Raw genomic sequence first — 18,390 nt, 5'->3', positions numbered from 1 at the left:
TATGCAGTGTTCAGTTCACAGTTAAAAAAATGTGTTGGGCCTCGTCCCAGAGTGAGGCTATGTGATTCCTTATTGCTTGATGCAGGCACTCCGTTTGTAACTTTTCCTCACCCATTAGTCCTTCTCCATACACCTGTAGCTCCATTTGAAGTTTGGTAGATTTTTTTTTGTGTGTATCTTCTTGTATCTTCTAGTTGGGGCTCTGCTCATGACAGATCTTAAATTGTGAGAGGACATCGGTCTTTGTTACAGCCTTGGTCTTGATAGTTGTTTGTTCTATATAGCATAAATCACAAAGAAATAAAGAGTCTCTCTTTTGTTTTTTGTAAAATTGTCAACACAATATGTCAAATTGGATTCATGTTAGTGAAAACAGTTCCAGTAAACAACAGTAGTGAGTTTCATATGCAAGAGGTTTAGGGCTACTGGGGAACAAAAGCGGGGACAGCACTATACCCTCCTTTTAACACTACACTGGAGGACAGGAGATGGTTACGGGAGCACTGACAGCAGAAGGGTCTTCTTCAAACTGGAGATGGCCAGAAAGCTGAAGAAGAAATGTGAGCCAACATCAGACCCCTAAACTGTTTTGACCAAACGCCTTAGTGTCCTGTTTAGGACACATAATAAAAAACATTTACTGTCTGGGTGTGGTGCCCTCTGTAAAATTGTCAACAATGTGATGTTTTCATGGATGCAGTAAATAAAAATAGACATACTAGCGCAGAACCAAAAAGAGATATTAAGAATTTGTATTTTGAACTTCTATAAAATATAATAAAAAAATTAAATTAGAGAAAAATTATGCATCTGTGTCCAGTTTTAGCTGCAAATATTTCAGTTTCTTTTATCATTCCCACTTTTACATGATACAGTTGTGAGAACTCTTTGTCCCTCCTTCCAGGCCAACTGCAGACTTCCAGTCTGATACAGGACATACGCACACACATGCAACCATCTACACTGACAACAGACACACACGCACAGCTCCAAACGCCTTCAACTGCTTATCTCCTGCCAGGGTCAGAGGGTAAATCTGCGTGTCTCGCGCTGGACTCTGGCTGCAGGACTGGATGTTGCCGTCTGCCCTCGGCCCACTCACTCAAATAACCACAAGGTAAAGAATGCATTGTAAGTGAGAATGTAAAAACCACACAATCAGAATCCACACATGAGCTCATTAACATGGAGGAATGCCATTTATTTTTCATTTCAAAAAATTTCTTTAAAGATAAATATTTAATAATTATGTGAACAGTGTCACACTTGCCAACACTGTTCTGTTACATTAGTGCTGAGATGCTACAAATAAATGTAAAAGTAAGAAAAGCTTGATGTGTGCTCCTTATAATTTTAGGAATCATATTTTGGAATCATATGATGAAGCAACCTTGTATGGGACAGCTCACACAGCATAAGTATGACAATGAGAAGAGTTTGAAATAATACTGAAAATTAGGCCGGAGGATTAGGTGTAGCAATTAAGCCCGACAGTATTGTCAAGAGAGCTGAAAAAAAAAGAAGCTTGGAGATGGAACAGTAGCTTAAGTACTAAGAGATGCAAGTCTGCTGATCGCAGTTAAAACGGAAGAGCAGAAAAAGTATTAAATGCTGAGAGTTTCTGCAAAAAGTGTACGAGAGACAGGGGAAAATATTGCTCAAGTTTAAACTGGTGCAGGGACTAATCACAGGTGTCCTAGTAGATCTAGAAAGAAATCAGACAAAGTATTTCTGGCAGCGAGGTCAGGAGGATTAAAAGACTGTTGAGAACAGTCAAGAGGGGAAGAGTTGACAGTGTGTCTGTAATGCTAGAATTTTAAGAACCAGTTCTTCTAGATAGAGTTAAGATAGGGTGCATGCGCTTTCCAGTAAGGCCGTATATGCCTGCTCCTCTCAGGTGCTATAAATGCCGGTGGTATGCAGTGTACTCGAGTAGTGAGTAGTGAGACTAATTTGTTTGGGACTTATTGATTTATATATATATTTAATATATATATAAATTTTTTTATTTACGTTTAAGTCCACACTCCACACCAGGTGGCGGCGGTAATGCGCCATTTTGCTGTTTGACAACAGTCAATAAATAAAAAATAAAAGAAGAAAAAGACACCAAAGAAGAAATAAAACGGATCGTTTTCCGGATACATATGTCTATTATTTGTCGGGGGTTTGAAGTGGAAACCTTTGGTCAGTATGCTGCTGGTTTTGTCTGAGGAACATAAAGAACATCTGTCGTTCCTGCCGCAGGTTGACGCCGCAGGTTAGTAACTAGCGTGAGGGAGGATAGGAGGTGCAGAGGATCAGGGCTGCATACACTTAAGCTTGTTCTGCATACCCAGGATATCCTTCTGTTATCTAGATACACTTATCCTGACATTGACGTTTAGGATAAATGGTCACACGAAGTTGGTTACCAGCTCGCTGAGTTAACCCAGGGTTTTCCCTGCGCGTTTATATGAAAGGCGTGTTGTTGGCAGCATCGGGGTGGTCATATGACTCTTCTACCACAGAAAATGATCCCTATGAGTTCCACCTGGTTCAGGTTCACTGGCATCGGCAGATTCATGTTCACCGAATGGTCGTCTCTGTCTGCCAGTGTCTCATCATGCAGTTAAACAACATTAAAGACCTCAGCAAAAAGGTCTCCATTTCCAGCTGGTGCAAATGGTAAACACTGAGCAGCAGATCAGTCAGAAGCAGGCCATAAGTTTAAGGAACCGGGCTGAAATAATCTCAGTAATAATAATCTCAGTGCCATAAACCCATTTATTGAATAAACGTATAATAAAATATTACACTTACCCAGCAGTGGCTATGTTTGCATATTCTCCATAACACTGGGATTAATTATTTAAAGATGATATGCTTTTCACAATAACCATCTACTGTCTGTGACCAGTAAACCTGGATGGGTTTCCTGAATATGTTTGCATCTTGAGAGGATGATATTCAGTCTTTTGAGCAAGGGAACTATATTACTAAGGTGCACAGCTACCTGTCCAAATGATAAGTTTCATTAAATCTATTTCTTTCTAATGCAAATTGGCCAAATCCTCATCAAAGCAACAGGTTTGCTTATAAAGTCAAATGAAGTTATCTCAGTGTCCATCGCTCCCTCCTTTTAAATCCCATTTGCCATTTATCCCAGGTCAGTCACTGTGAGGGTAAACACAAGCTGCAGTAGGTCTGTGCTGGGGAAATGAGCTACATTTGTTATTTTGTGCAGAATATTACAGTGACATTATGGTATATTGCGGGTTTCCTGAATTAGCAGCAGCTGTTGACAGCTGACTGCTGAACGGGATGTGTGCAGGGAAACTCGAGGGACCGTCGAGCTGGTCGTTGGTGTCGTGAGGAAAATGTGGGCTTGTTTTTTATTTTACAAAAAGACAGATGTACCTGGAACACCACCTAATCAAGAGATGATACTAAATGGTTGTGAAAATATCTAAAGAACATAAAAATATACAAGTAAAAGGCAAGGAGAGTGGAAATCTCTTCAGTTTGCTGCAGATCAAAGTAACATTAACCTGACTGATTGAACGGGTATCTGTAATGTATGTTCCGTGTGTCCAGGAATGTGAGACTCAGCAGGAGATTAGAATCAAGTAAAACAAAATCACAGAAATAATATCCAAACATTCCTGTGACAATGCAAAGCACAGTTTGTACTTTAGTGGTTTTAGTAAGGTACAGCAACTTGCACTTATACCATGTATTCCCCCCAGGAGAGAAGCTGTATTACACTTGTCTATGTGTCTACATCAATTTAATAAAATGTTATAAATTTGTTGTAAAGTGGTTTGCAAACAGAAAGCAAACAGAAAAAAAAATTGAGCAACAAAAAATTTGATTTTTTTTTTTAAATATTTGCTCATCAGGGATACACAAAGACATTACACAGTGTAAAAAAAAAAACACACTTGAGACCTTCCTACTGTCTGCACACAGGGGTCTGAGGGATATTCCAAGAATGGTGATGCTATTTCCTGGAGAACTGATTGGTCAAAGGGCAGTGATTTCATATTTGTTGATCTGTGTTCTGCGAACTTAACCTGCTTCAGAGCAGGTTAAGTTCGCAGAATAGTCTAGTATCTAGTATAGTCTAGTATACTAGTGTGTCTAGTATCTCTGTCTGCATGGGTACTCTCCAGGTACACCAGCCAAGTCCAAAGTTTCCCTGTGACAGACTGCTTGTCTGTTACTCTGTGTTAGTCTTGTGATGTGTGTGACCTGTCTCTTGCTCCCTCGTGGCCCTGAGTTGGATAAGTGGAAGAGAATGAATGCATGGAATCTTAACAGAGTAAACCTCAGCGGCCGAATGGAACTAAGAACATTTAAGTTCTGTAATTAAATACAAATTGTGTCTACGTGGAGTATCTCCATTTGATTCAGTCTAACACTTTTTTACTTCAGTAAATCATAAAGCAAACGTTGTGCTGTTTATCACACTACAGCAATCTGAGAACTTTAGGATTACACTTTTATGTCCAATGAAAGCCGGCATACAGGCTTTAAATGATCTTCTTCCTCGTTTCCTCTGGAATTTGGGGGATTTTACCTTTGTTAGCCTGAGTCCTGTGTGTCAATGCTATCGTTCTGAGAAGAATCAATTTAAATTATTGATGCCGAAACACAGTTGGCTATGAGTTATCTATATATCATTCGTGATAATGATGCATTTATGTTTTTTTAACTTCCTCAGTGGTGGGAGAGTTTGGACGCATAGCGCTGGAGTTTCTAAGAAGAGGAGCTAGTCCAAAGGTCTATGAGGGAGCAGCTAGTAAGACTCTTCATCTTTTAGTGCTTCTTTTCAAGCTTATGTGACTTCTGTGGCTCATTAGTGCATAGTATTTGTTTATCAGGTTTGTTTTACTGCAGCAATCTCACACTGCCTTTTCTGAAATTCATATTAAATTGTTACATTATTTAGTATACCTTTTTAAGTAAGTACAACAATCATGCTAATATTGTTTCAAATATTTAGTCTGCCTTTTAGTCCATTTAAGGATTCAAATCTAATGTAATGAGTTTGAGTGATGAGTTTCCCTATTCTTGGTTACATGAATAGGGAAACATTGCTGGTTTGGGTCCCTTCATTAGGAAATTGAAGGACAGATCATAGAGTCTTTAAGATGGTACAAGTCTGCTCTGGTGCTGGGATAATACAGTTGTAGTTTATGTGTTGTCTAACCAGTTTATTATAAGGTAATAAGAGTTTAATTTCATTACTGTGACTGCTAAATAGAACAGGACTTTGTTACAGCGTTGATACATAAAATAATTACTTGTGCACTGCCTCTTTTAACTAAGTTTATGATTCATGCCGTTATGGTTGCAGGGAAACTCTGTGTTCCTGTAGAAATGGTACAACATGGAGTGGAAGGCCTGATGTTCCTGATGACAGAGAGCTCCAAACACATGGTGAGGAATACTTACTCCTCACACCTTGGATCAGTGAACATAGATGAATGTGCTGTTTATCCCTGAATGCTGTGATTTGAATGCTCTTTTTTTTCCCCCATGACGTCCATGTCCCATATTTAGTGTGTCATTTTCTTGATTTCTGCCCTGCATCATCATGAAATACTTAAACACTAGAAATATTTCACCAGCTAAGACAAAAACTGTAAACAAATGTGAGCTCTTCCAAGAGTCACAGCTGTCTCTTTCTCTCTCTCTCTGTAGATATCTGAAGTGGATTTCCTTGATTCAGTGTTGGTTTTGGGCTTTAGCGAAGAGCTTAACCAGATGCTCTTACAGGTGGCTTTTAAACAGTTTTATTTAACTGACTTTGTTTAAACAATGTGTACTTGATTTAAATACTGTATAGTCTAAGTTTTAGTTTTGTTTGTTGAAGTTTTGTTTAAGCGGTACATTGTTTATCTAAGCAGTGTGTCTGTCAGGATGTTGACTGGATCACTTTTCTCTTTTGGTACAGCTCTACTTGCAGCACCACAGTCAGATTCGCAGCATCCTGAGTCATCTGCCGTCCAGTATGCCTGCCTACCACAACCTGGAATGGAGACTTGATGTCCAGGTGTATTGTTTCTAGATCATTTTATTGTTTGACTGTTGTGGTACATAAAGTGGGAAATACAGGATAGTACTTATGTGCAATTGTTGCATATCACACTCAACTCTGTAGTCTTTTTTTATTTGTATGTGTGTTTTTAATGTATTGGATGTTAAATGTTTCCTGAACTCATGGATTAAGACACTTTACTTAGCTTGAAGGATAAAATTATATTGAAGGGTATACAGTTTCCCCTGGTCCTCACACTAATATTGTCCAGTCTGGTTTCCATCATCTGACCTTGTGATGTATGGTTTTATATCAGGTGATCATTATTAGGTGACACTGTAAGCTTGCAGGTGTGTAGTGATGTGCGGGTCGATATCGAAATATCGATTCCTCCGATACCAATAATTTATGTTCTAGAATCGATTCTCATATTAAAATATCGATATTTTAGTACTTTGGGGTAAATTGGTAGTTTTTCCATTAACAGTTACACAGTGGAAAGAAACTATCATTCGGATCGTCTAAATTGGAAGGAACTACTTCCTCTTACGTATTTCATAGTCATATGCCAAATACGGCTGCATAAATGTGTTACGGCCCCTGGCGTGCGCACTCACAACAATGGCTGGGCGTAAACGAAGTGACGTGTGAACGTATTTTACTTCCACAAACAGCCAAGACGCGGTTTGCGATACATGTGGCAGGACAGTGAGGTGTTGTGGCAGCACCGCTAACCTCGTCAAACACCTCAGAGTAAATCATATCACAGAATATGATGAGCTATGTTGAGGCGAACTGAAGAGGAGGAGAAGGACATGTGCTGCTAGGGCAAGACAGACGTCTCTCGCGGAGGCCTTTAGTGCTGCAGGCAGGCACCGTGTTCAATTAGCGCACAGCTTTAGGTTTTTTCATTTCTATATGATAATTCTGCATCATTCAGCAATAAGAACAAGTAGTCAGATGTCCTGTAAGCACTATGAAGCTCTATTATTATATTATTATTACAATTACATAATACAGTTATATATTGTATTATGAAATACAATGAAACACTAAGTTTTTGTACAGAGTATCGGTATCGGATCAGTATCGTCGATACCACCCTGAATTTTACTTGGTATCGGATCGAAAAGGAAATCAGTGGTATCACACATCACTGCAGGTGTGTAATGCAGAACAGAGATTTGCACTGTAATCTGAGCTACATAGACTGATTTCTGTCAGTAAGCAGTATTACTAATATTCAGTTTTCAACTATTTTCCCGCTCTTTGTCTGACTATCTTATTGTGTTTTTTCTGCTTTTTCTGTCAGTTGGCCAGACGTTCAGTCCGCCAGCAGTTGATTCCTATGCTTACAATGCGTGTCCACCTAACCAGAAGTGACGGCCACAGTGACTACAACTCCAGGATTCTCCAGACAGATCCCAGCACCCTTCTGCACCTCATCTCCACACTGGAGACTGCTCTGGCTGCCATGAAAACCAGTCATGCTCGTCGCATATTACGGAACATCAAATAATCCCTCTGTACAACGTGTGCCTTCTCTCACTTGCAGCCTTTATACCTGGGAAACATTAAGTAGTGTCTGTATTGTGCAGGGCAGAATGTCACCTTTCTTTGGACCTGGATGTTAAGGCTATATTTTTTTACTGGCAGTGTTTTTTTTATGCCAAGTTGTGATGTATGGATTGTACAGAAAGTTACTACAGTGCTGGTGATACTGAATTAAAGTGTAAGATACAGTTGAAACTTTATTTTTGTGGTTTGTGACGGCCCTGCTAAGGCAGACTGGAATATTATATAGAAGACTGTCATGACGCAAATGCAAATAGACAGCTCGCGCATTCAAAGAAAACTATGTGATGTGTTAATAAATTAATTTTTTTATACTGCAGGGTTGTAATGGTTTAATAAGTATATCGATGATTTGCTAACCGCGTGATGGTACATAAATCATAGATAAAAGTCGGGAAATGTTCAACGTTTTTCTCCATCAAGTCTTGCTACCCGGGCCAGAACTTCAGGCTCTGGAAGTTCTAGAGCAGGGTCTAGACCGCTACCGAACAAATGGAACGGAAAAGGAAGTGACGTATTCCAGAATCACCTGACTGTCGGCCCTTCACAGGAAGAAGGCTGGCGTATTCAACATGGCTGCGGTCTTCTGACATAGGAGTTGTCTAAAGTAATGCTATAGCCCGGCTTTCTTGATAGTACACTTGACTCCGTTCATTGTGTTAAATAGTTTTGACTCTGCTTCGACATGGCCCAGTGTGTCCAGTCTGTACAGGAGTTCGTTCAGGACTCGTTTGTCCCGATGGTGGCCGTCTTGTGCAGTGAAGAAGCTGAGAGAGTGACTCGCAAAAACAACCTAAATTTTGCGGAGCTGCTGAGGCCTTTTTGCAGACTTACGTCTGAAGGTATGAACAACTATTCAAAACACACCCTCAGTCCCGTTTTCAGCTTCGTAGCTGGTAAAAATGAGTAAAAGTTGCTTAGGAAAATAATGAGGAAAGATGTTTTGCTGCTCGAGGGGCTACGACTGTCGTTAGCTCCTCGCTAGCAGACGCTTAGCAGTTTGGCTCGTGATTAAGCAGCTATGCCGATCGCCCTGCTTGTTGACATGCGAGTGCAAAGTGACCCGAGCTGGAAAAAATAGCATTTGGTCTTCTAGGACAGCGTTTCAGTCAGCAGCTGAACAGTTCTGTTGGTGGTGGTTTATTAGACTCAGCACATAGTAAACAAGCTAACAGACTTTACTTGGAGCACGCAGCAATTGTGTTAGTTGTCATGTTCAGTACAAGCGACGATGCAGCTAAATGTGTTTAAGCTAAAGCTACATATTAAGTTTTTTGATATACATTAACATTCTTACTAATGTATAAACGAAATCTACAGGATATATACATTTTGTTTGATTTTTACACTTGGGTAATGTAAAATCCGTGAAACTATACGATAGCAGTTTAAATTGTATAGCTGAGTAAATATTAAAGATATGCCTCATTGAGTTTTTCACAGTCAACAATCAGTTACGTGCCATTACCAGGTTTGCTGTGTCTCTCAGCACAGTCTCAAGGGCAGGAGGAGATTCCAGGAGACAGGCAATTATCAGGGGAAGTTTTCAGCAGCAAAACAGTGGAAGGGAGATTGATGGAAACGTATAAGGCTGTGTCTTTGATATACCTTAGTAATCATTGCTGTAGTAATAATTTTTGATAAATTTTCACATTGCACTACTCTGAAATTAGTGCTTCCAAATTAATACATGTCACACAAAAAAATATAAAGCAACACTTTTTAATCTAAATTATAACATCAGTTCAGGTAATCTTGTGGGATATCGCTCTTGTCAGTTAAGCAGCAGACGAGCTATTGATTTCAATTCAGTATTTATTTAGTGCTATTGCTATTTACCTGTTTGCTACGGTTGAGAGATTTTGCGCTGCATTCCATTTATGCATATTTCTTATAAAGGGGACACTTCTCCATCAGTGACATTTTTATGTATATTTTCTGATACTGTTTGAGTGCCATGCTGTGACTTACTCTTTTTTTCTTCTAGGTCACATCCGAGATCCCAGCAATCAACTGCAGGTTGTGAAAAACCTGCGTATCTGTGTCAACAATTTAGTGACAAGTCCAACAACAACATCTACGTCCCTGAGCCCTGCTCAGCGTCAGCTACTCAGTGATGTGGTGTCATCCTGCCAGCCCCAAGAAAGTGCTGTGACTAATGTGGTTATGGCAGGAGATTATGAGCTCAATTTCAGTGGTAAGGACTAATGCTTGATTGGAACGTGTTGATAAAATGTTAGCAATAGAAAAATATAATCATTATTATTATTATGGTAATCCACTATATTTGGCTGGATAGTCAGTTATGGACAATAAGTGATCAATTTCAAATTTTTGATATTTCTTATGAGCTTAGATGCAGTTTTGTGTGTGTAACTGTCCAGATCCATGATTAGAAATAACTGTACACCACAGATGTGTCTCAGAGCTCACTTCTCCTAGGTGTCGTTGATATGTTGACTTCACAGCTCAGTAATGAAAAAAGTACATCAAAGCATAACTGTACTCTATGCTTACTCTGTGCTTCAACCTACTAGATGACTGTGTTAAAGCTAGCACCCCCTGGTACAGTGTCTGGAGAGAAACACTGTTGGAAATCAAAACCTCCAAGTACAGCTCAGGTATCACTATCTGCTAGCCCATGCGTGGATCGCTATAGATCTATAAGATGTGTCACACCTGTTTTGGTCCTTACCTTCCAGTTCCCTGCAGTGTTAATTTTGACAGAACATTTTTACTTAATTCTAGTCATAGTCTATTAACTAAAATGTAATTTAGTTTTAGTTGTAATTTAGGCATCTACATCTTTGTAGTTTTAGTCTAGTTTTAGTTGACAAAAAACTGATTAAGTTAGACAAAATTTAAAGTATATGTTCTTGTTTTTACTAGTGACAGTCGCTCTAAATGATTTACAAAGATTATTATTTCCTTATTATTTCAAATGCGTGTTCATGTGTGTACTGTTTTTTTCTCCCAAGCTTTCACAATTGTTCACAAGAAATGGGAGGTAGCTGAAGTAAAAGAGTTGCGGAGCACCGCCTCGTACCGTTTGTCCAGGGCAGATTAAACTCGAGAATGAAAACTGATAACATGGGTACAAAAGAAAATCTCAGATGAGTTTTAATCTCAGTTACCTTGACCTCAGGGCCACCTGAGAAAGAAGTCACAGAGGATTTTTGAAATAACATAGGTGTGTCTGCTAGGAGACTGAGGGGTACCACTGGATGCAGCCAGTTATTTTATACATAAATTAAGAATGCCGGGATTATAAAACTGTATCAGTGACTAGTTATTTTAGACATTATGGCAGATTAAAAAAAAACTTACATGTACTACTTAATCACACTCATCACATAAGTGTAAAAGTAGGATTTGTGGTTAGTTAAATTTTCAGATGAGGAAGTGTAGACTTTTTTTTCCTAGATCAAACAGTGAGTGAATTAAGGATATTTTGGTCAAACGCATATTTCATGGCCTAATTTGAGTGAATTTGTAACCTGAGTAAGTATAATTCTTGTTATTTACATTTGAGTCCTGTGTAAATGATCTTTTAATGTATGTCAGCTATGAAGTTCTAATAATTAGGACTGAAATATCACCTCACATGATGGTTTTACTGGTACATGTGGTAAAGGAATGTCATGTTCCACATTGGAGTTGTGTGATTAATCCACTGTTAATCCGGTGCTCTTTATGTGCATCATCAAAACACCAGATGAAGGAATAAATTGTTCCAGCGATTCTTAAGTCTTAAGGCCAAGACTCACTGAAGCTGCTGTGTTGACAAGACATTTTATCTTTAGTTTATCGTCCATATTTTTCAAAGAAAAACATTCAAAAGTGGTTATCTTTTAATCTACATGTAGTATTAGAAACTACCTCATTTTTCTGGCTTTTTTTAAGTCTTTTGTCTATTTTGTCTTTTTTCTATTTCAAGTAACCACGCCCTGGTTTGAAGCCTACAGGGAGAACTTCCTGCAGTCAATGCCTGCCTCTGACCACGAGTTCCTCAATCATTACCTTGCTTGTATCCTTTTAACAGCACACAGATCTGACCAGTGGTCAACATTCTGTCGTCAGCTTTTTTTTTAAATAGAAGAGCTGACAAACTGGAATTTAGGATCTTTAAAAAAAAATTTCCTCCTTTGTATGCTTGTGCTTTCTGTTATCGTATTATTAATAGTAGTATCCTTATATGTAGTCTATTTATTGTTGTATCCTTCACATGGTTCTGGCAGGCCTGCTAGTGGTATCATCCACTGAGGCAGTCCCTGTGGAGCAGTTCCTCAAGCTTTCTCAGGAGCAGCACAGAATTCAGCACAGTGGAGAATACACTAATCCCAAGTGGTTTATTCCTAACACACTCAAGTACTATGTCTTGCTACATGACATGTGTGAAGGGGATGAACAAAGGTACTAAAAGAAACATAAAGTTCCTTTAAAATTCATCGACCACATTTTGATCATCTTTCATAGTGAAACTACTCCAGAACTTACAATGTCAAATGTTTAAAAATAAGTCAACTATATGTAATAACTTTAAATAACTGTTGAATTCATTATGCTCTAGTAAGTGTAAGCTGTTTTGTTCTAAAGTAGTATTCTCCTTGTATCTCCAGGGCAGATGTGGTTTATGAGGATATGAAACAGAAGTATGGTTCTCAGGGCTGCTATCTGTTGAAAATGAACTCCCGCACCTTCTCAGCTAATGTGGATGAACAGATTCCAGATCCCTGGAGTCAATACTTGCACAAGAATAATCTTCATAACCAGGTAAACATTGCAAACTCCTCCACATGCACTGGCTGTTTTAAATATTCCTGCAACAACTAGTGCCGGTGGACACGATTCTGCAGAAGGAAAAGTTTGTCGATGGCAGGGAAAGTTTGTTGGGTAGACTACAAACCAAAAGAATACAGTAAAAGCACAGGTTTTATGTGTGTGTTTGTCAGTTCACCTTGAGGGGTAGTTGTGACTGAATTGTGGACAGCCCAGTCATTAATAGTACTTTGAACTGTTGCAGTTGCCTGATTGTTCAGTTTTGTTCTCTTTTACCAAAGATTTTACTTTAGTTCACATAGTGAACCTGTTTTTGCAGGATGTGTTTGATGATCCAGCTCCAACTGTGAACAGTGCTGCTGTAGAGACCATTATTAGCAGACCTGAAGTAGACGGCAATTATTCAGCTGAGAAAGGTGAGTTAATTTAATACTTCTTTTGTAAACTGACTTGGGGAGATCTTTGCTTCTCTGCTCTTCAGTTACAAATAATCTAAAGGTCACCATTTATTTTTATTTTTTTTTTAATTCAACTTGCTTGGCTATATTGCACTCACAGTAAATTTTATAAATATGACTTCCTTTTTGCAGCTCCATTGTACCGCTTTCCATGTTTTTTTAGTTAGCACTATGTATTCGCTGTGTTGGTCCTGACCAGGTTCTTTGCCAGTCATGCTAGTCTCGATGAGAACTAAACCCTTTTATTTATTTTTGGTGTAATGTTAACAAAGACCATCCTGCCAGTATTCATCAGGCTTATTGTTGACATCTTTGGTGGTTGAATCTTGTAATTTGGCACCAACAGCAAGAGTGAGCAGAAGTGAGCAGAAGGGCACCAAATCTGTTTGTAAAGGTTGACTATGCCGTATGTTTTATACTGCTTGAAACACCAGTTTCCACATAATCCTTGCACCAGCAGTAGTTACTTTTCTGGGTGCATAAATAGTGGTACTATTTTATATTATGTAAGGTTATTGTTATGAGTTTATATTTTACACTATTTCCTTGCAGATGAGATGTCCAGTAGCTTGGAAGGGCATCCTCTCCAGTTGGACAGCAGCATGGCAAACCTGCACAACCTCAGTGCTGTACATACGGACCTAAAGAAAGGTGCTAAAGATTCAAACAGCCCAGCCTGTGCTGCAGGTAGCCATGGGGCTTGTCTGACCCTGAACGACCATGATTACATAAGACAGTTTATCCAAGAATTCACCTTCAGAGGTCTACTGCCACACATAGAGAAAACCATCAGACAGCTGAACGATCAGGTACGACTCATTTCTTGACCCTCAACATATTGTTGTTTGTGATTGTGATGTGCTTCAGGCAATGTAAAATTATACTAACTATATTAACTGTTTTAGAGAATGTAGTTTGTTGAGCATTATGCTGAAACAATATGTATACTTCTTTCATATTTCTGCCCTGGAACTGTAAAATTAATCATAATGGCATAATTTGAGTTTATGGCTTGTGAGAGTACACTAGCCATTTCAGTCAATTCTATTGTTTCGCTGACTTCTCCCAGCACTTGGAAACATGATTTGCTTCCCTGTCCACAGCTAGTATCCAGGAAGGGCCTGAGTCGGTCTCTGTTCACTGCAACAAAGAAGTGGTTTGGTGGAGGAAAAGCTCCAGAGAAGAGCATCAGTGAACCAAAGAGCACATGTGGCCTTCTGTAAGCTCATTGCAATGCATTTTATTCTTATAAATGAAGCCCATGCAACACCCTGTATATTGTATGCAATGCCCTTGACCCTTCCCTTCTGTCATACCAGATATCCCCCAGAAGCCCCAGAACTGCAGATCAGGAAGATGGCTGACCTGTGCCTCCTGGTTCAGCACTATGACTTGGCTTACAGCTGTTATCATACTGCCAAGAAGGACTTCCTGTCAGACCAGGCCATGCTGTATGCTGCTGGGGCACTGGTGAGAGCACGCATGTTGATCTGTCTGCAGACCGTGATGATATCAGAACAACTTCTTCTGCCTTTTGTTGTAAAATCTCACTTCAATTAAAACTTTGCAGTGATGGAATATTCTGTTTTGTTAAGTGTCCTAGAGAGCAAAAAGAGTTGTATATGTGACCCACAGTAAACTTTTGAGGGAATAAATCAGAAGGAAGCTTTTGAACTCAGCATTACAATATTAAAAAGTAAATTCAAAGTACTAACAAGTTCTAGTACAAAGTAATACGAGTTCAGAACATTTAGCATTATCTAAAGTCAGCCGTCAGACAAGAGAATTAACCTCGTAATAGACTCTGGAAATGTAACATTATCGGTCTTTTAAAGTGACTACTAGCATTCAGTCATTCAAATTCAGACACTTTTACCTATTATATCCTGTGTATCGCAAACAAAAACACAATAATGATAGAGAGTGTTACAGTACACATAAATACAGGATTTTCCATACAGAGGTCTAAACTGCTCCTGCTTTTAGTCACTGTAAAGTAATTAGAACATTCACATGCTGTTAAGATTATTAGGTGTACATATCTGATATATTTGCACATTCTTATTTTTCAAGATTACACTCACTACAGTGAGCTGACAGTAGTGTTGTATTACTTATTTAAATGGTACGTAGACTGATTCTTATATAGCGCTTTTCTACTCTCCCGGAGTACTCAAAGCGCTCGAAGTAAAAGATTTTAAACTGTAACACAAAGAATATGCCGCGTATGTCTATGTATGTTGTCAGTCATTTAGGTCATGATAATCTAAGGAGCTTTGAAAGAAAGCAGCTGGACGTCTTTAAGTTTCTTGAAGACATCTCACCTCTCATTCAGTTATACAAACCAAATGGTGGAGAGTCCCAGGAATAAAAAATCGTGGTGGGTGTTGTCTCTCAACAGCGTTGTTGACCCACTGTTGATCATGTGCCTCATCACATGAGTCAAGGTGTGAAAGAAGGCATGCGGGTCATTATCAGCAGAGATTTTCGGGACGTTGCTCACGCTGTGAGGGTTGAGGCGCCTGGGAAGGGATCTCACTGTAGATAGCAGACTCTTGGTGTTGTAAGCCATACCCTCTGTTCAAAGATGGTCGTTTACAGTGGACGTGTTTACTCCTTTTTTAAATCATCTTCAAGAGGAATACACACATATAAAGAAAGCTCGTAAATCAAGTTCTTATCCCAACTGGGCCTTCATCAAATCAGCGTGGATGAACAGGAAAGAAGCTCAGAAACCAACTAGGGAGAAACAGAATAACAAACGCAGCACCGTTGTCATCCATTATCTAGCAGGTTTATCAGAGAAACTCAGGAGAACTTTCTCCAAGCATTACATCTAAGTGCACTTCAGCCCTCACAACACCCTCAGACAAAATTTGTTTCATCCCAAGGACAGAACTCCCAAACACAAACTTAACAACATAGTGTATGCTGCGCAGTGCAGAGTGCTCAGACTTCGACAGGACAAGAATCGGCTGTACATCTGAAGGATTTCACTCTTTTGAGTGGCTTACGATACCAGCTGTCTGCCACCTAGACTGAGATCCTTTCCCAGGCACCTCAACTCCAGTCACATCTTGTGTCAGATGATTTCAGTGGGTCACATGATAGGGTAAGGCAAGATGTCTCAATGGTTTCACCCAAAACCTCTGCTGATAATGATCATGTGCCTCCAAAAAGTTGATTCTGTTCATCTGAATGTAGCATTTTCAGTGGGAGCTTCGTCACTTGGAGCAGCTTGTCATCAAGCATGTTTCTGTACATTGCTTCAGTCTGAGACTGAAGAAGTCACTTGGATGAGTGACTCCCACTCCCACTGAAAATGCTATGTCCAGATGAACAGAATCAACTTTTGGGGATTTACTTACTGGATGAATGTGTGTACATCAAGAGCTTGGCTCATGTGATGAGGAACATGATAAATAGTGGGTCAACGACCCTCATGAGTGACAGCTCCAACTAGGGTTTAATTAGATGGCACCATTTGGTTTGTAGAGCTGAAGAAGCGTCCTCGATGAGAGGTGAACGTCTTCAAGAATGAAGTCCACGCGTTGTTTTTCCAAGCTCCTTAGGATATGGTTCTGAATAATGATATTTATTTTGCTCACTTTTATTTTCTATTCTGTTCCTTGTTACCATTACTCTTTATCTTTCATCTATTCATTCTGATTATTTTGTAGGAAATGGCTGCGGTGTCAGCCTTTCTGCAGGGTGGAGCCTCGAGACCTTATCCAGCACACTACATGGACACCGCAATACAAACGTACAGAGATGTCTGCAAGTATGACTGATGACTAACTAATTACATCATCTATTTCTTTCTGGTGTTTTAATTTCAGTGGATAAATTTCAGTTTGGGATTGTGGGAATTTTGCATAATTTACTTGATTCCCACAAATATGTCACTTATGATGCAGGACAATCCAACACACAATTACAGTCCTCTAAAATCTTCATCCTCATGTTGCACTGGTTTGTAATAAGTGGCCAATAACACTACAATGATGAGCCAATGTACAACTAGCACGTTCTATTTTCCCTCTAAACAAGGCAACCCTTTGTTGTTTGAGGAACTCTCACTAGCATATAAAGGCAGGCTTTAAAGATGTGTACTTCATTCATTCATTCATTCATTTATTTATTCATTTTCAGGCACAACAAATACCTATATTGAACATAAAATACACAAAACAAAAAACAAAACTTGAAGGCATGCAAACATGGATTGCAAGAAAAAATGTAAATCTGAATTACCTGTTGTACCTGTTGAAGCAACTTTTACGCTTATAAAATGCTCCCTACACACAACACACACAATATCCCATAATTTAATCATTTAAGATTCATTTCAGGGTCTGGCTGCGCCACTCGAGGACATTTACAGAGTGGACTTGAAAGCCACTCATTAACTACCTGGCTGTGTGCTCAGGGTCACTGATGTCCACAGCGTTCTGGAGTAGCTTATCATCAAGCATGTCTCTGCACGTTGCTTCAGTTCAGTCTTTCCCTCAACACTGACTAGTCTCTCACTTCCTGCTGTCAGAAAACATATATAAGACATGATGCTGCTACTACTATGTAGTAATGTAAAATTTCTCCAGTCAAGTTGCAGAAATATGTGACAGATCAGTGGAAACTTTTTGAGGTGAAAAATGAATTTAATCAGTTTTGGAATGAGGCCATGACATATCAAAATGTGGGAGAAAAAAATGGTTGTGAATACTCCGTAGAGACTGCATATTATTGTTTTGTTTTTGTGTGTTTTTTAAGACCCCATTATTGAGAAGCTTGTTCTTCTTGTAAACAAGAGGATGGTGCATTTACTGAATTGGTGTTTTCAGTGGGAGATATTTTTCATCACTCCAAGTGACTTCTTCAGTCTCAGCTGACTGCAGGTTTCACCAACCTTATAAACAGTACATTTGCACAATGACTGAAACTAGCACCACTGAATGAGCAATGGGCTGTGAGGTCAGTTTCATGATCATTTAATATGCAAGTTGTCATGACCAACGACCAATGATCATTGATCAATGGCGTTGGGTAACATTCACAGACAATTGGGGAATGGCTGCAATCACAGCATTGTAAGATGGTGAAAGATGTACCCTTAGGTCCCAGAATTCCTCCCTGTCCAGGATGTGTACATCCTCATCACCTGAAAGAGTGTCCACTGGCCTGTAGGTGTGAATAGACTGCGGACTCCTGGCCTGACGAGTTAGCTCTTCCGTGTTGTGCCATCCACTTAGCCAGAGGTTATTTGGTTTCCCCGATGAATAAATCATTGCAATCCTCCTGAGACTTAACAGTTGGGTTCATCCTGTCATCTCTTACGAACTACATCCACTGCTTCAGTGACTGGAACAGTGAAGTGGAAACAGTGGAAAGTGAAGAGAGCTGTAACATAATATAAGAACATTGTTTCTTCTGCCTCCATAGTGTCATTATCTCTTGTTCTCAAAATCCAAGGTCTTCTGGATGCGGTGTTTATAGCCAGAAACTTTCAGATGTTGTAGGTCACAGGTGTCGGACTCCAGGCCTCGAGGGCCGGTG

At 39.4% G+C, this 18,390-nt stretch overlaps 2 protein-coding genes across 3 annotated transcripts in view; both read left to right on the top strand.

Annotated features, from left to right (window-relative positions):
• The first annotated feature begins 2,078 nt into the window (after positions 1–2,078).
• Positions 2,079–7,917, top strand: commd2 (COMM domain containing 2). Its single transcript, XM_085437205.1, has 6 exons — positions 2,079–2,260; positions 4,706–4,783; positions 5,342–5,424; positions 5,689–5,763; positions 5,942–6,040; positions 7,338–7,917. Exons 1-6 carry the CDS (start codon positions 2,194–2,196, stop codon positions 7,542–7,544), a joined length of 609 nt encoding a protein of 202 aa, XP_085293331.1. The 5' UTR covers positions 2,079–2,193; the 3' UTR covers positions 7,545–7,917.
• A 208-nt stretch (positions 7,918–8,125) lies between these two features.
• trappc8 (trafficking protein particle complex subunit 8) overlaps positions 8,126–18,390 on the top strand; it is a 31,666-nt gene continuing 21,401 nt past the window's right edge. The window contains exons 1-11 of one of the 2 annotated variants that reach the window (XM_085437244.1): positions 8,126–8,442; positions 9,588–9,797; positions 10,138–10,221; positions 11,538–11,627; positions 11,839–12,013; positions 12,220–12,373; positions 12,699–12,795; positions 13,390–13,646; positions 13,941–14,056; positions 14,157–14,307; positions 16,518–16,618. In XM_085437244.1, coding sequence (XP_085293370.1) covers positions 8,286–8,442; positions 9,588–9,797; positions 10,138–10,221; positions 11,538–11,627; positions 11,839–12,013; positions 12,220–12,373; positions 12,699–12,795; positions 13,390–13,646; positions 13,941–14,056; positions 14,157–14,307; positions 16,518–16,618 — 1,592 coding nt within the window. In that variant the 5' untranslated portion in view covers positions 8,126–8,285. The remainder of the gene's footprint in view (positions 8,443–9,587; positions 9,798–10,137; positions 10,222–11,537; positions 11,628–11,838; positions 12,014–12,219; positions 12,374–12,698; positions 12,796–13,389; positions 13,647–13,940; positions 14,057–14,156; positions 14,308–16,517; positions 16,619–18,390) is intronic. The other variant, XM_085437245.1, reaches the window with a different exon arrangement.

The sequence above is a fragment of the Copadichromis virginalis genome, linkage group LG17, assembly GCF_057382275.1.
Source record: "Copadichromis virginalis isolate Kocher_CV1m ecotype Utaka linkage group LG17, C_Virginalis_male_GT1.1, whole genome shotgun sequence".
In the NCBI taxonomy this organism is placed as follows: Eukaryota; Metazoa; Chordata; class Actinopteri; order Cichliformes; family Cichlidae; genus Copadichromis; species Copadichromis virginalis.
Note: the sequence above shows the minus strand (reverse complement) of the source record. Positions and strands in the feature narration are given on the sequence as shown.

Excerpts from the sequence above, each read along its gene's own strand:
- commd2 (XM_085437205.1), top strand. The coding sequence starts at position 2,194 with ATGCTGCTGGTTTTGTCTGAGGAACATAAAGAACATCTGTCGTTCCTG. Across the intron at positions 2,261-4,705 it reads GCCGCAGGTTGACGCCGCAG|TGGTGGGAGAGTTTGGACGC; the intron begins GTTAGTAACTAG and ends TAACTTCCTCAG. Across the intron at positions 5,764-5,941 it reads TTAACCAGATGCTCTTACAG|CTCTACTTGCAGCACCACAG; the intron begins GTGGCTTTTAAA and ends CTTTTGGTACAG.